Genomic DNA, 17731 nt, shown 5'->3' with positions numbered 1-17731 from the left:
AGCCTTATCAGGGCCACATTCACAATTTCTAGTATTGTTAATAGCATATTTTTGTGTTTGTAATTTGTCAATTAAATGTCCACTTCTTTGTGTTGTATATCTAATTTGTATATGCCCATTTTATTGTTCAATTCTAATCTCTCATCTCTCTTGGTCTTGGATTATGTAGGTTAATATTTCTAGATGATTTCGACAAGATGAAGGGTTTGGTGTTCAAGAATCAAGATCAAGACAACTACTAGTTTTTGCTAATTATTGTGATGGAGTTTGTTCAAACTTTATGGTGTGTTTTTTTGTACTTGGTTGTGTTGTATTTTGATTATGGAGATAAGAACACTATTAATTTTATTATGTTGAAGTTTTATTAATTTTTGTGTGAATTTTAAGTTTTGAAATTATAATTTTCGATATACAAGTATTCGATACGATATCGATATTTCGATATATCATACCGAAATTCGATATATCGATATATCGAATTTAGGTACGATATATCGAAATATCGATAAGATAACGATATTGATATTATCCATATCGAAAGTTCGATATATCGAAATTCGATATATCGAAACTTTCGATACGATAACGATATGAAATTCTTTCATATCGATATTTTCAATACGATATACGATACAACGTTTTCGATATGATATCTCGTATCGACCCACCCCCAAACAAATTCAATTCCTCTGCAAATTTCGTCTCTTTATTCCCACTTCACCATAAATTCTAGTTGCAATCTTGTTTCAATCAATACCAAAAAGCAAAATCTCCCAAAATGGGCGGTTGTGTTCAGCAAGAAAAACCACTGAGCCCCAACACGAATGGCTACAGATCCACTGCGGGAGCCAATGCCGAGTACCAGCAAATCAATCAAGATTACCAAAAACCGGTTGTGGCGCACCACCCGCCGCCGCAGTTGCATCACGCGTTGTCGCCGTCGCAGAAATGACGCCGTAGAGACAGAGGGAGAAGAGCATTGCGATGGCAGTGATAGAGAAGATGACGTTGTGGACTTTCTTGTCGAAGAGCTCTAATTCGGTGAATTCGTGGACAAGTTTGCGGTAGTCCTTGCCCCTTGGAGACTTCGGAAACGACGTAGTTTTGGAGGTGGAGGTGGTTGTGGAAGGGGCGAGGTGGGACCAGGCATGGTGTTACAGACTCAATTCCCACATCGGTTGTGAGAACAACTGATGTGGAGTATATAGACTAAATGGGCTCTCTCTCCTAACAGGCTAGTCTTTTGGGATGAGTTCTCCTGTTTGGTCTGTATCAATTGGTGCTTTCATTGAGAGCCCAAATGGCTCGGAGTGGTGGCCGGGCAACGAACTCGCCGTGATCAACGAGTACGTTTGGGGCTGCTCGGAGTGGTGACCCACGGAGTGGTGGCCGGGCAAAGAATTTGCCGTGACCAACGTGGTCGTGACCAACGAGAACTCGGAGTGGTGGCCCATGGAGTGGTGGCCTGGCAAAGAACCAGTCGTGACCAACGTGGCCATGACCAACGAGGACGTTGGCCCTTAAAGGAGGGTCGAATGTTACGGACTCAATTCCCACATCGGTTGTGAGAACAACTGATGTGGAGTATATAGACTAAATGGGCTCTCTCTCCTAACAGGCTAGTCTTTTGGGATGAGTTCTCCTGTTTGGTCTGTATCACGTGGCTGGGGTGGTAGGTGACGAATGCGTCGGTAGCGCCGCGACCGGCGAGGTTGAGGAGGGGGAGCTCCTCGGCGCTGATGTATTTCTGGTTTCCACCATCGTTCAAAGATTTGATTTTGAAGAAGAGGAGAGTGTTGTGCTATGGTTGTTTACGGAAGGTTTGATTTTTATTTAAATATTTTTTGAATAATACTTTTTGTTTTTGAAATAATTCAAAAATCTAATAAAAATGTTTAATTTCGGTCAAAATCGGCTAAACAACCGTTGACCGTTACACTTAGACGGAGCCGTCCAAAATGGACTGATTCCGGTCCGAGTTCAAATGTGTGGGATGCAATAATTCAAAACATAATGTCTAGGACCAAAATCGTAAAAACACCATATGTTTAGGACCGATTTTGGCCTTTATTCAGACATGTTAAATCTATATACCGATTGTTTTATTAAATATTTATGTTTTATATAGATAACTGAATACAGATTGGAAAATATCTAGAACGGAAGTTCCAATCTCAAAGGCGTGTATATTGTATATATCGTATAAGACTATATTAAATGTCAACCTAAATTAAAATGACAACCTACCACCAATGATGACCCTTAGATTTTTAGGAGCACATTCAACCTTAGCTTGCCACGTGGTAGACTTGCTTGCCTATGTATCGCAGATTGTTTGCTATATCTGATTTCATATCGCAGATTGTTTAGAACCATATGCCGAGTTGTTGGTCTATGGATCATAGATTGCTTGCCTAGGTTGTAATTTTAACTATGGTGTCACCATAGTGCTCTGATTTTGTAGCACAGATTGCTTGGAACTATATGTCGAATTGCTTATCTATGCATCGCTAGTTGATTGCCTAAGTTGTCATTTTAAGAGTGGTGTCACCCTAACGTACCGCATATCGTATATATTCTTTTTTTAAATTCTAGTAAAAGGCGCTAACGAGGATGACGTCTATAAATTCGAATTTAAAAAAGTAAAAATAAAAAAAGTGCCAACAAGGTTGGCGTCTTCAAATTCATTTTCTTTTATATCGTAATTGCGATTTAAAGGCGCCAACTTTGTTAGCACCACTGACACACTCGGCGACTGCTGACTTCAGGTCAGTGAACTGCTGACTGTTCTGATTCCTCCGAACTTCAATTTCAACTTTTTTTTTTGCTTTTTTAAAGTCCATTTTGCACATTTCTCGTAAAACACGTCAAAATATCAAATTGTACAAATATTGCAATTAAAGAATATATTTTGAATGAAAGATAGACAAAACGAGTCAAATTTAGGCCTTAAAAACATGCAAAATTCGTGTTTATCAACCCCCAAAAAAACTTATCTATTTGGTTGTCCTTAAACAAAAACAAGAGAGAAACTAAACAAGAAACACAGATGCTAAGGACTAGATTTCTTCTTAGCCCAGAAACATGGATAAATAAATTAAGCATAACAAAACACAAACCATATCAACTAAGGTTAGCGCACTTTCATTACTAGTTCGTTGATTACCCTGAAAACATGAACTCACAATCGTAAGTGTTTGAAGTGTGTTTATCACTAATTCACAAAGTTTAGATGCAAATAATATATGCACTCAGAACATACATCATGCAAGTTTACCATAAGCTGCTCCAAATCTAATCCATCATCTACTTGTTGTGAGTAAGAGTATCTCCAATGAGAGAGGTAAATGGTAAGTTAAAGTCTTATAACTACCATATAACCTTGTTTTCATGAAAAATCATTCTCTAAGGGAGAATGTATTTGAGAAAGTATTACACAATTTATGTTTTGGAATGCATCTTGTTGTATTTCCCCTTTTGAGAAGGTAAATAGATAATACTCTCTCCCTCCCCCATTGATTGACAGCAATTTCCTTTTTCGACCGTCTCCAATTAATTGACACCCTTACTTTTTTACTATTTTTGGTAATGGACCTCATATTCCACTTACTCATTACACTCTTATTTCATTATAACATTGATATATAGTATTCCCTCCGTCCCACAAAAGATGTCACACTTGTGGGACATCACGATATTTAGGAGGTTTTATTTTGTGTGTAAGGTGGAAAGAGAAAATATAATATTTGTATTATTGTGAGAGAGAACTTTTTCTCAAAAGGAAATGTGACATCTTTTGTGGGACAAACTAAAAAGGAAAGTGAGACATTTTTAGGGCTCGTTTGTTACATATGTTAGGCCATGTTAGGCCTCCCTATCTACCCCCAATTCTTTGTTTGGTTGGCATGTTAGCTATCTATCAGACCCGGGTCTTCCATCCCTATACCCGACTTCAACGAGGATACGGGTAACCAATTCGGAGATAACTCTATCGCTGGTGAAACATGCGATAGGGAGGAAGAAACTTGGTGACACTTTGGCGGCCAAACCCAATTGACGTCAATACCCCTGTACCTCATACCCATTAACTCCATCTCCAGCGAAATTCCCCCACAACCAACTATCAGTCGCTGGTAGGCGACGCCATTACTGTGATAACTGTTGGGTCGAAGAGGAATTGGTTGCCGTTGTTGCTCGGTTTGTTTACAATTTCAAAATGGGCTTACTCAATTCGATTTTCTGACCGCGTTTGCATCAATATGTAGGTTGCACTCATTTAACGCCCTGAGAAATTCGAAGGCCGAGCTGATATGGCCGACAACGACGCTATTCAAAAGGTATGTTCCTCATATCTCGGCCACTGAAGAGAAAATTTGGTTGGTAATTAATTAAATTGCCTCCTGGATCTGATGGTAAAAGTGGCATCCTATAGTTTGTGATATATGTTCGTTCGTTACCATTTGAAGGAGTGGGGTCATGGAACCCAAGCACCGCAAACATCCGACTAATTGTTCAACTTGAAGCATTCTAAAGCTCGGAATGTGATCGAGCATTCTTTTGCAATACTCAAGATGCGTTGGGGAATACTTCGCAGCCCAAGCTTCTATCCCATTGAGGTCCAAACGGGATTGATCATTGCGTGTTTCTTGCTCCACAACTTTATTCGCACCCAGATGGCGGTGGATCCGTACGAAGAATTGGTAGGAGTTCAACTTGAAGATGGGTATGGGAGTGATCACGATGATGCCGTGTTACCTACTATCAATACGGTTGCGCCAACCCCAATGTGGACGAAGAAGAGGGATGACCTTGCTGCTGCAATGTGGGCTCATAGATCAACCGTGTGATCGACGTACAGTTCGATCATTATGCAGATGACCAATAATGTGATCTTTTAAACACAATTTGCGTGAAGTATTGCGCATTTGTTTGCCATCTTTTTTATAAATTGTTCGAGCTTTGCACATTTTTGTTAAGCTATAGTATGTAACTGGCGAAATATGACTACATTACATCGGATAATTATACAATCTTACAAATTCAAAACCCAGCTGCCCAGACTCGCGGCTACATCGCAATGTAAACAACATACTGTTAATCTACAGTCACCTACAATTTCTTCATCCCATATTCAAAACAACATATTACTAATTTAACAAAAGATAACGAGACTGGGCGTGGTCACAGCGTAGATAATTATGGTGCTGCTTTGCGCAATGATGCGGCCGGACTCCAAGACGCGCACGACGAGCCCTTCGGCGATGAGTAAACATGCTTCCCTGGAAACAACAGAGGTGGATCCATGCGTCCAGCATATCCTCCTGCCCTGCTTGAAGAGCCTTGGTCGGTATTGTTCGAGGACTCATCAAAAAGCTTCCGGCAAACCATTTTCGAAGGAATGACGAAGGGCGAATTGACTTCGTCCGGATCAGCTGGAGAATGAGCATGCTTCGCACGAACTGGTGCATTTGGAACTGGAGAATCAGTGATGACGATCACCTCCGTTGTGTCTGAAATTGCTATCACCTCGCGCGAAGTCGGCTTCTTCCCTAAAGAGTGATTACCAAACACGGTTGTTAAGCGGCCATATTCCGATTCGTCTCGGTAATAGTAAGCTCCGGTGAGGGGCTTTGTCTGCATAAAATTGTATACACACGCATTGTTAACAGAGCAGCTTAAAACGTGGTGACACCACATTTACCTCGTTACCTACATACCCGAAACATAAATTTCCAAGTTTCTTCGTCTGCAATGATTATCTTCTCGTCAAGGTCCCAGCGGACTCCCGGTGTACTCACAACTTCGTCGAAAGTCTTGTGGCGAACACGGAGTAGCTCCAACCGACTGACAACATCAGCACAAGTTATTGTAGGTTCAAAGCGAAGGTTTATTACCTTACATGCCTCGTTGAGCACCGATGGGGACACGGAGTCATCCGTCGATGAGAAGATTGTTTTCAGCTTTATCATAGTCGACAGTAATAGCTTATCCATAGAAGCGTTCCATTTGCCCCTGTAGAAGAAGGTCTCTTGAGTGGGGATCAGTGGGTTCATGGCGTCTATGTGGTGTATGATGTGGGTTACGACCGGAAGTGAGGATATGTTCTGAACCTATGAGCTTATAAAAGTGAAGAGGTAAGGCCCATGTGTGAAACTATTAAATTGGTTGTTATAGACATATTACATATAGGTACATACTTTATCATTGTTAACAAACATTATGTATAAGGTAACACCTATTTTGGAACTATGTAGTACGTATATTATTGTTTGCATCCATAATGTAGCCCTATACAAACCCTAAATTATCCCCTCTTGCAGCATGAAGGGGTCGATCCACACAAATCAAAATCGATGTTGAAGTAAATGACTTTGAGTAACTTTGATTGACATTTATATACCACATTCATAAATGAGATAAGTCATTTATACTCAGAGAAGCATTGAGTCACACACTCTTGGACTTATAGTGACTAGGCATTTAAATTGCATTCAATGCATACCCTCCTCAGTGGTCAAAATAAATGAGGACAACTTGCTGAATATGATGGATTGTTGATGATTGTTGATCGACATCGTTCGGTTTGGGACGAATGCAGTATACTGCGACGCTAATGATCGAATCATGTTATAATAATATTTAAGTTACTTTAAAATATTAATTTAACTGTTTCGAATTGATAATATATTCTGATTTCTTCATAAATAGATCGATGTGTTCACCATCGATCTTGCCGTTCGTTACTGATAAATCATATATTTCTTCATGGTATGCATAACTAAGCATACATTAACAACAAAAATTACTATTAGCTTTTGCATACAAGCAATGCAAAAACCATTTTCATACGCCACGCATATGTCCTCACTGCGGCCAAATAGGACAAATCATAAATGGTGCTCCACCCTCCTTATCAACTCTAGTTAATGCATGCGGTCCTCCTCTCGGTGTTGAATGCTATAAAGGCACTAAGCAATCTAGCCTGAAAGTACAAAGTAAAATGGCCAACTATGGTGCTAACTCCACCCCGCACGTCGACCCGGACTACCCAACACTCCCTGTATTCCTGAAGGTGTTCAACCAGCATCGTTGCAAGGATGAACTGGTATAGTGCTTTATATGTTGAGAGGTTACGTTGATCAAATGGCCGAAGGTTGATTTCTATTCGATTATGTTATTGCAGCAGCTTCCGCCCGAATTCGTCCGGACTCACGGCCATGAACTACCGTTCGACTGCAGGCTCATATGGCCGAATGGGATTCGATACATGGTGCGCATTCTGAAGCTGCCGAATGGGTTCTTCTTCACCACCGGTTGGAAACAATTTGTTCGTGCTACCAGCCTCGTCCATGGTGATCATCTCATCTTCACTTTGGTGGATGTTGGAGTGTTCAATGTAAAGAGGTTTGATATGCGAACGAACTGTCCCCCGGCTGGAGACGTGGATGGTAAACGCAATTGAGATAATCTAACATGTTCATGAGCACCTAATACATAATGTCTTTATACCTGTAGGTAATGAAGACCAGGAATCCGAAGCTAGCTACTCAGCGGCCATCGATACATCCGACGACTACGTGCCATCGGAGACTGAATCTGAATTAACAGGTGATGACGACTATGTGGACGATAGCGGGGCTCTAAACATCAATGGCTTCCCAACGTTCGTCTACACCCTCACTGCGAGCAATATCAATCGCAGCCTTAAGATCCCATATTGTTTCTTGCAACGACATATTCCGATGGGGGCAATACAAGCGGGAGTGTATCTGGTAAACGATGGGAGGATGTGGTTGTGTTCACTCAAACACAACTCCAGGAAGATAAGGGTAAAGAACGACTGGGCTCGTTTCAAGCAAGATAACAATCTGGTGGAAGGGGTGCGTTGCCATTTCCAGCTAGTTGACAGCTTTGTTGTCCTATTCCATGTTAGGATTGAACGCCCATAAGATCGGCCGAATTACTAATGCTAGCTATAGTCGGTAGTAGTCAGTTCCTTTCATCGTAACGTAAGGGACAACGAGCGGTGTGTGCTCATATGATCAAGTCAAATTTTCATGTAAATGCCAGTTAATGTCTTGATCAATTTGGTTAATCTATGATATTTTGATTAATGTTAATTGCTTATGTTATGGTAAAGGGCAACATAGTGATTTATTGTTTATAAAATTATCTTGTATATACAACTACAATATCGTATAATTAATTATGTAAACATTGCAATCGTGTTCATTGAAGAATGGAGATTTGATTGGACATAACACTTCTCGTTTGAAGTGTGAAAATTTTGTGGATAAGCTTGGCATATCTTGTATTGATTCAGGAAGAGTAAATGGCCGCCCGAGTATAACTTACACGTTGCATCCACGCACAGTGTAAGTAGGACTGGTTATGTCATTACCTTTAATGCATGCATCAAATGAGCAACCAAACCCTTCTACTTTGTTGCAGCCTTTGACCCCTGACTCGGCAATTCATAGGATTAAATATTGTGGTGTTAATGTTGCGAGGAACGTCACCAATAAATATGTTAACCGATTAATCACTGTGTGCAAGTTGTTTATCTTCTAGCTATGGCGGAAAACGACGCATATGCCGATTACCATAAGCTCCCTTCATTCATCAAGGTGTTTTCCCGATCTCGCAACAAAGAGGAATTGGTATGCTTCATTGTCTACCCACGAATCACGTTGTGTTATTCATCATTCGACCCAAACAATGCATACGATTTATAACCTTTTTTCTGTGTAGCGGCTACCTCCACTATGGGTTGCGGAACATGGGAGTGACCTGCTCGTCGACTGCTCGCTCGTGATGCCAAATGGTACTCGTTGGCACGTCCGTTTGATTAATATAGCCAGTGGATGCCACTTTTGCTGTGGCTGGTCGGAATACCGGAGTGAGAATAACCTTTCCAACGGTGAGAAACTAACCTTCACTCTCGTAGATGTTGGGATTTTCCACGTAAAAAGATATAAGTCGGGGACCAGGTGCCCCCCTCCCCGCTGTGATCGCGAAGGTGAGTCTCACGTTCTCAGAAAAAATATGTGTTCCTTCTTAAAGTTTAAAAACATATCAATATGGATTTCCCTTTCTCATTTTTGTTAAGTAGGGCTGAATGAGGACGAGGAGGACAATGAGGTCTACACCCCTGATATTGATTCGTCTGACGATAGCGTTCCGTCGGATGTGGAATCTGAGGCAACAGACAAAAGCGACTACGACTGTGAAAGGAGAGCGCTTGACGACGACGAGTATCCCACATGGACCCTGAAGCTGACCAAATCAAATACCAAGCGTACAATAGAAATTCCTACCGAATTGTGGGAACTTCACATCCGTGACGCCCCGAATCAAAATGTGGTGCATTTTCTAGTTGACGGCCAAACATAGAGGAAATTGCTCAAGCATAGCGAGGGCAAAATCTGGGTTAAGCATGGATGGCGCCGCTTCAAGGATGCAAACGCGTTGTTCCCAGGTGTTCGTTGCAACTTTAAGCTCGTCGATGCACAAGATGTCCAGTTTTATGTTTGGTTTGATCGCCCGTAAGAGACATGTGTGTTTTCATTGTATGTGGGGCATGATCTTAGGTTTTTGCTCGCTTTGTTGTGCTTGTTTATCTTGGTTCACTTTGTGGGGGGTGCTAATTTTGTACTATGTATTAAGCTAACGACGTATGCATCCCGTATTCACGTTTTTTGTCTACTATGATGCTATATTAGACAGCTTCAGTGCAATGTGATCTTTATTTTAGAGTCTCACATGTTCGCACCCAACCACTTGTCGTTAAGAAAACAAATAACATAAAGTTGATAACAGTAATCACAAATTATAAAACCGTAGTCCATGCCACGCATATGATAATAGACAAAAAGCTGCGTGTCTAACTACAGGGCAATGTGGGCATCCGAAATTCTTAGTTGCATGGATCAAGGTTTAACCATGATATATTACAAAATAGCCAAAAAAAGGACAGAATCCATACTTTTCAGATCATTCCGTCTGTCTCTAGAAGATCGAGCACAAATGCCGGGCGAGACACGGCATCCAAACCCCTAAACAGATCCATCAGCTCGGGTTCCTTCACCAACTTTTTTGCGGCATAGAATTGTTGCTTGGTAGTCAGTCCAGGCATCCCTTTCAACTGATTGAACACTTCGGTTCTCTTCGTGCTTAGATCAAACTCATAACCAATTCGGCTAGAGATGTCCTTCAACCGCTCATTAGTGTCTTCGTGGATGCGATTCATAAGAGCAAGGACAGTATCCATCTTGTCTTCAGTCTTCCTCTTCTTCGTTGCCTTGTTTTGTACCCTCGGATGTGCACGGCCATGCGCCGGAGCCGAAGTGCACTCATCAACCATCTCTGGCATAACACCGCTGGGGAAAACTTCATTAGGGAATAGTTCCTCTAAAGTAATTGGAGAATCCATCGCCGAACTTTCACCCACCGCAACCTTTGACCCATAAATCTTTTGCACCGCCTCCCCAGTGTCCATGCCCTTAAGGCCCTCCGCACGGTCCTTGCCGAAAATCTCCTTCCAGTCGCTCAACATAGGCCACGACTTATTCCTCATATACTTGGCATTGCTATCCTTCTGCCAAACACGGTTAAACAAATACACAAATTACAGAGTTTACAAACAAATGAAACTTGCAATAGGCATTCTGAAGCTTAACTCAGTCTTGTTACAGGTGTATGACTATTACAAAGTAAAACAGAAAGATGCATAAGGCCTAAACTAGTGTGCGTTCAAGGTCTCACACGGTGTACCTAAATTATCTTGACATAACTCTCAGTTATTGTATGGAACTGGAGCAAAACTCTAGACAAAAGTATTCTAATGCGCGTTAGCTACAACGAACTAAAAACACCATAACCAAAATCACATATTGTAGTGATGTGCTAGAAATATGCATAAGCCACTGCAATAACAGCAACAACTCAAATTGGCAATAAAAACATAGCCTAAACCCTTTATAACTGCACAACTAAATCTAGCATTGCAAAAAATCTCAATAATATTACCTGGACAACTTGTGACCATTGTTCATCGTCGATATCTATCTTGTACTCACCATCTGCATTGAATCCGACTCCACTGCGGTCAAGTATCTGCATAAGCGAATAGTTTCTTCCAAGAAGTGATTTTCGATTTGATGTGAGGATGAACAACTATATCAGTTTTTGGAAATTCACGTTTGAGTGCCTCCAGTGCACGGGTTAGATACCCCGAACGGAATCCATTATCCGACTTCCAACCAGTGGCGGCCAACTCCTTCATAGCTGCCATAAGGACGGCCTCCTCGCGTTCTGTCCAACAACGTCTAGCGCCAGCTGCAACTACTCATTTGTTCGCAACCATATCAGAGCAACCTGGGCAGCAAATGTAGATGACTATCACGTCTATATCTAGTACGAAGAGTAAGGGTGCTTAGATCAAGGCCTTACCCTCTGGTAATGGACTGCCCTCGGTGTCATTACCACTGTGATGTTGTGAACCCATTACTGCTACTTGTGTGATGTGTATTGCTTCGTATTTGTGGCAGCACAAACACCTTTCAATATACTAGATTAGTCAAGCAACAATACATAAACGCATCATGACTGATATGAGTTGTTCCAAATTTTTGCTCCAAATAAACAAACACACATACGTATCGAACTGAATAGAATGTCGAATTGTATAAAACTCAAACAACATGACCACAAAGAGAAACCATTGCATTACGAAACTAATTGTCATCTCCACATTGTGCGGCGACTACAAATATGTTGCTGGATAGCTCACCGCCGACATACATACCTGGAATTAACTTAGGGATTGAATATCCTCCTACCCGATTACAACGAAGCCGACTGTAGACGCTTCAAAATTAGGGAGAGTGTGGAATTGGTGGTCGGGTATTAGGGTTCCCCGAATAATTGAGTTCAGCGCCAAAAATGGGAGATGAGGGTAATCTGGCCATTATGTAAAAACAACGAGGATAAAATCGGGAATGCACATGTGTATCTATAGTTTCGCCCAAGCATACCAAACAGCGTGTTTACGGAGCTGGAGATATGTGTCTACACAACCAAACAATTGACACAGATTACTAACTCCATCTTCAAACCTGCTATTGGAGGTTTCTACCTCTTAACCCATGTTAGACAAACATGGGTAACAAACGAGCCCTTATGGGACAGAGGGAGTATATAATAGTAGGAGCCACATTCTATTAACTTTTTTCTATGCCAAGTTAATCGGTGTCAGTTAATGAGGGACGGAGGGATTATAACTTTTCTGTATACCTTCCCTCCTTGGAGATGATTCAAGTATTAAAAACTCCGAAAAGTCTTTATTTTTGTTGTAATGTATGCTTTTGGTACGGTGTGATATTTGGCTAAAAGTGACTAAAATCTCAAAGCAAAGATGGAACAAACATCTACGTCTTTCATTCAGCCCCAACTAATCTTTGAGTTTGGTGCCCCTTGCATAGCAAAAGATTTGTACTCCCTCTGTTCACCGATAAACGTTTCGATTTACCTTTTTCATCCGTCCACCAATACAAGTCTCATTTACCTTTAGTATCATTTTTTATAATGAATTACATATTCCATTAACTTCATCCTACTCATATTTCATTATTAAACTAATATATAAAAGTAGAATTTGTCTTGCACTAACTTTTTCTCACCCACTTTCTATTACATTTCTTAAAATTTGTGCCCAGTCAAATGTGGTCTTATAACGGTGGATGGAGGGAGTATAAAACAAATAAATTAGATATATGATCTATTTCACATATTATAGGATTGATAAACTCACATGTTAAGCAATAATTACATGCTATAACGCAAATAATTCATATTTAAAAAATATAAATTCAAAAACATGAATTCAACTGTTTAAGATTGACGAATTGATTCTCCAAAAAATCGACAATTGCTTTCGGTGGATAAAACTTGTTAAAATTGAAAAGAAAGAAGACAAAATTCAAGTGGACATCATGAACATGATGAGACAAAAAAGAAAGATATTGTACCGTAGAACACTAGAACTAAATTAGTTAATGAGTAAACAAAGGTTATTACCTTGCTTTTGGGTATACAAGAACCAGTACCTATTAGCTTTAGTTTTGTCTTCGGACATTTTTAGACAGCGCGTGTGAACATAACACGTGACTGTAGCATCATATGCAAAGTAGAATGAGATTCTCCCTAACGATAGGAAAGAATCATGTACAGACGAATCAGGTGCCCAATATTTAACTTCTTTTGCCGATTCTTCCAGCCAGCAACCAATCTATTTAAACACATCTAAATTTCCCATCACTCAAACATACATGTAGACGTAGGGATTGCTGATTGGTTTGGTTGAGTAAAGGTTTTACAGAAATTATTAAAGCTTAGCGCAACATGTTTGTTTGTGGTGCAATGGGCGAACGCCGAGGTGTTATTATTTCTGGCCGGCAGTCTAACCCCGGCGTTGCCATTGCACCACTCACAATCATATGTTGAATTCTTCCAAAGTGTGAGTGAATTCTTCACAATCACCTTAGCGAAGTTGTTTCCGTTCTTTGGTCATGAAGTGAAATTTATAGTGTCTCAAGCTCTCTATAGAATATAAAAGGATTTCTAATATTTTGGGGCTTCTGTATGTTATCAATACTTGAAGTAACATTCATTTTTATGTCTTGTGTGAGTATCCTACTTTTTTTTGTTTATCTAAAATTATGTGGCTATATAGTTCTAGATTTCATTTCTGTAATTCCATAGAATCAATAATTTTGTATTAAGATACAACAAAAAAATTGTTATAAACAACCATCAAGACTCAGATTTAGGCTTAAGCTTATTCTCGAATAAAAGTTTGTATGCAGTCTACAATATGAAATGCAAGCATCTACACAAAGATGAATAATTAGAGAGGTACATCCATAATATACAAAGTAAAACATGGTTTTTATTTATGTAATTTAGGATGTGGTGAAGCAGTTGAGTTTGTGAGCCAAAAAGATGATAGAATAGCCAGAAAATGAGAATATAAAGATGCAACTGTGTCAAGCAACTGTGGTGAATTGATAAGGATTCACTGGGTTGGGAACTTGGACTACTCCTTCCAGCATTTGACATGCTTTCTTCATGCTTGGCCTAAGCGATGCATCTTCTTGCACGCACCAAAGCCCAACCATCACGAATCTTTCCACCATTTCCATCTCTCTCAACGCGTCCTCCTCGTTTCTCACCAACGCATCCAATCTCCCTCCCACAAAGCAGTCCCACGCCCAGTCCGTCAGAATCGGATTTTCACCATCTCCAAATTCAAGCCCCTCCTCCACGATCTTCCTGCTCGAGATGATCTCCAGCAGCACCACTCCGAAGCTGTAAACATCAACTTTGATCGATATCTGCGTGTTCCTGAACCATTCAGGAGCAACATAGCCTTTGGTGCCTCGGATATTGGTCAGCGTCTTGCTCTGATTCATCGTCAGAAGCTTAGCCAGCCCAAAATCCGATATCCTAGCGATGTAGTAATCGTCAAGGAGAATGTTGTGAGGCTTTATATCGCAGTGTATGATCTGGCTGCTGCACTCCTCGTGCAAGTATGTTAGCCCCTTCGCTATCCCCATTGCGATTTGAGTCCTCTGGCTCCAGCTTGCTCTCAGATCCCCGAAAAGAAAGTCTGCAAGCGTTCCGTTGCTCATGTACTCATACACAAGCAAGCGATGAGTCCCCTCCTCGCAGAAACCAATCAGGCTCACTAAATTCTTGTGGTGAGTCCGCCCAATCACATTCACTTCCGTCTTGAATTCTTTATCCGAATCCTGAAACATTCTGTCCAGCCTCTTCACTGCAACCGTACCGGTTTGGATGGTCCCTTTGTAGACAATTCCGAAAGCACCCCTTCCTAGCTCGTCTTTGAACCCGTCTGTAGCCTGCACGAGTTCTTTATAAGTAAAGCAACGTATGTTTGAAGGCGAAGGGTCTTGAACAGGACCAGGAGCTGGAAACATTCTGTTGTAACAGAAAAAAAGGACACAAGCTGCAGTAATGAATAAGCAGTTGATAAAGGCTGAGCTGCCTAAAAGCACTGATATCAAAACTATCAACGTCTGCCGATCTCTTCTTGGTCTCGGATTTCGTAAAGTAGTAATATCACGTTTCCTTATCTTGAGAAATGCCTTTAAACCTTGGGAAGAGTCGACTCTGCCATTAGAAAGGGGCAGCCTTTTCTTCCAGCATCTATTATCTCTGTATATAGAAACATCACAGAAGCAATCCTCCTGGCAAGCAATTCGACACTGCTCTTCCGTGCTCGGGTCTATTTGTTCATAGTCATTGTTAGGCCAATCGGTATCATCGATGATCACCAAGTCATACTCATTGCCACCATCGGTGCAACCCTGCACGAACTTAGGCTCACAGTTGCCATACGGATTTCCAGGATCGGCCAGCGAAAAACCCTCCGGGCATTCGCAAACCGGCCTCTGGTTCACGAGCGTGCAAACGCTGTTATAGCCACAAGCCCCACTGCCCGTGAACCCATTGTTGTTCCTACAGATATTTTGAGGCCAAGATCTTGCAGCTTGCCAGCCCGGGTTGCTCTCGAAGCTCTTTTGATGATAGTACTGTGTGAAAACTCCATCGAAATTGAGAGTTGCTCTGTAGTAGTTGTCTGAGGACAGGGGAATCGAACTAGGACTAAGAATTTGGTCCTGTCCATTTCTCCTCACCAAAGAAATCAAGGCTCCGCTGTCGAATGTAACACGGATCACAGCCTCGGAAGCGTTTGGAGGAGAAGTGGTGCCACCGTAGTACTCATCATCGTAGCCAGAGTTTGAGGGCACGCTCTTCGTGTTGAACACGAAACGTCCGTCGTTGCTGATGGAGGCGTAGAATCTTCCAATGGAAAAATTAGCCTCACTTCTCCGCGAAACAAGCGTGTCGCCCATCTCAATACTCTGAGTGGGCAATATTGTATCGGTCGGGTGCCTAAAACTCTCCCATAATATAGAGGAATCTCTGCGCCGTATAACAAAGTTTCCGGTATCGTTCAACCATGCATGACTGACTTGATCCCCTATGCTAGTGTTGTACAGAAGGCCGCCTTGGGGATCCTGGAGGATAAGGCCGTTGGCGGCGTCCAGGCGCAGCATGGAGCCACGAGGGACAGGGTAGCTGCTTCTTTCGTACCAGACTACGGTTTTTTCTGGTATCTTGTCGAACCATATGGCGAGTAGAAAGAGATCGGTGTTAGGTTGAAGCTGTTTGAAGCCGAGAGCGAAATCGCCGCTGGGGGAGGAGCGCCATGGATTGGAGTTTGAGGCTGCTGTTATAGATGATCCAATGGATATATTCTGAGAACAAGTGGAATGTGGATAGAGCAGTAGTAGTATTACAAGGATGATAGGTGAAAGGAAAGCCATGGCAAATGCAACTCCAGGAAAATGCAGAGTGGTTTTATTTAGTGTTTCATGATTCAACTTCTCAAGTCATTAGTCAATTATAGAAAATATTAACGTAACCTTGTTGTTTTGTGGGAGTGGCAGAGAGGATTCCAGCTTACATTCACAAACTCCTATAGATTTACAGAACGTGTCTTCATCTTACTGGAAACTACAAAATTCCACATACGAGTCTCCATGGAATACTGCGTTTGTCCACATGACCACATACAAGTCTGGATCGAATGAGTGTCTCCCATGAATTGGCTCATACGTGGGGTGGGGTGTTTTATCCAAGAATACATATAGAAAAAACCAAGATCACCGTCAAGTTGATATGAGACAAGAAATAAGGATTGCAACACGCCCCCACACATTCTCCAATGCACACCGGGCTTTAAAACATGAAACAATTCTTTAATCATCTTGGATCTTACGATGTTAAAATGAACACTATAAGGGGTTTATTCAATAATATATATACTCCCTCCATCCATAAAATAGACTAATTTGAGATGATACGTGTTTCAATGTGTAATTAGTAAAGTAATAGAAAAGAAGAAAAAGTAATTGAAATAATGTAGTGGATTGTAAGGCCCATAAATAATAAAGTAAAAGAGAAGTAAATGAATATGGACTATTTTTATGGGACAGATAAAAAAGAAAATCCAGTCTATTTTTATAGGACAGAGAGTAGAAGATAAAAAAATTACTAGGAGTACTAAGTTGATGTAGAGAAGAAAAGAAAATTCCAACATAAAGGGGAGTATTGCAACATAGGCATGACAGAAAGAGATATTCCCTCCGTTTCACAATAAGAGTCCTATTTTATCATTTCAATCTCACAATAAGAGTCCTATTTCATTTTTATCATAAATGGTAGGTAGGCCACATATTCCACCAGCACATTCTACTCACATTCTATTACAAAACCAATATACATAAAGTGTGACTCATATTCCACTAACTTATGCAACCCACTTTTATTTACCTTTCTTAAGACCCGCCATAACCAAATAGGACTTCTATTGTGGAACGGAGATAGAGTATATCTCAAATAGCTCTATGCAAGTATGACACAACACACGCCACATGATAAATTGAATCCTAAGTAGATCTAGAACATAAATTCGTAATAATAGTAATAGTAAACTAAAAAAAATACAGGAATTAGTTTGAACTTTACCGTGATTAATTTTTCAACACGAATGAATGAAGACTCAATAATAAGTCTCTTTCTATTCAAAGCAGACAAATGCTTGATCGAGAATAGTTTATATGCACGACAAAGATAATTGAAA

The 17731-nt window shown here is 40.8% G+C and overlaps 3 protein-coding genes across 3 annotated transcripts; 2 read left to right on the top strand and 1 right to left on the bottom strand.

The window, feature by feature from the left end:
* The first annotated feature begins 7000 nt into the window (after positions 1 to 7000).
* LOC121764165 (B3 domain-containing protein Os03g0619600-like) lies at positions 7001 to 7949 on the top strand. The gene is made up of 3 exons (XM_042160224.1): positions 7001 to 7105; positions 7184 to 7448; positions 7516 to 7949. Exons 1-3 carry the CDS (start codon positions 7001 to 7003, stop codon positions 7947 to 7949), a joined length of 804 nt encoding a protein of 267 aa, XP_042016158.1.
* A 624-nt stretch (positions 7950 to 8573) lies between these two features.
* Positions 8574 to 9393, top strand: LOC121764164. The gene is made up of 3 exons (XM_042160223.1): positions 8574 to 8660; positions 8752 to 9019; positions 9113 to 9393. The coding sequence occupies exons 1-3, from the start codon at positions 8574 to 8576 to the stop codon at positions 9391 to 9393; spliced, it is 636 nt and encodes a 211-aa protein (XP_042016157.1).
* A 3915-nt stretch (positions 9394 to 13308) lies between these two features.
* LOC121765149 (G-type lectin S-receptor-like serine/threonine-protein kinase LECRK3) lies at positions 13309 to 16564 on the bottom strand. Its single transcript, XM_042161185.1, has one exon. It carries the CDS (start codon positions 16410 to 16412, stop codon positions 14046 to 14048), a length of 2367 nt encoding a protein of 788 aa, XP_042017119.1. The 5' UTR covers positions 16413 to 16564; the 3' UTR covers positions 13309 to 14045.
* Between the last annotated feature and the right edge of the window lie 1167 nt (positions 16565 to 17731).

Source organism: Salvia splendens, chromosome 14, assembly GCF_004379255.2.
Source record: "Salvia splendens isolate huo1 chromosome 14, SspV2, whole genome shotgun sequence".
Taxonomy (NCBI): domain Eukaryota; kingdom Viridiplantae; phylum Streptophyta; class Magnoliopsida; order Lamiales; family Lamiaceae; genus Salvia; species Salvia splendens.
The sequence above is the reverse complement of the archived record's forward strand: the minus strand, read 5'-3'. Positions and strand labels throughout refer to the sequence as shown.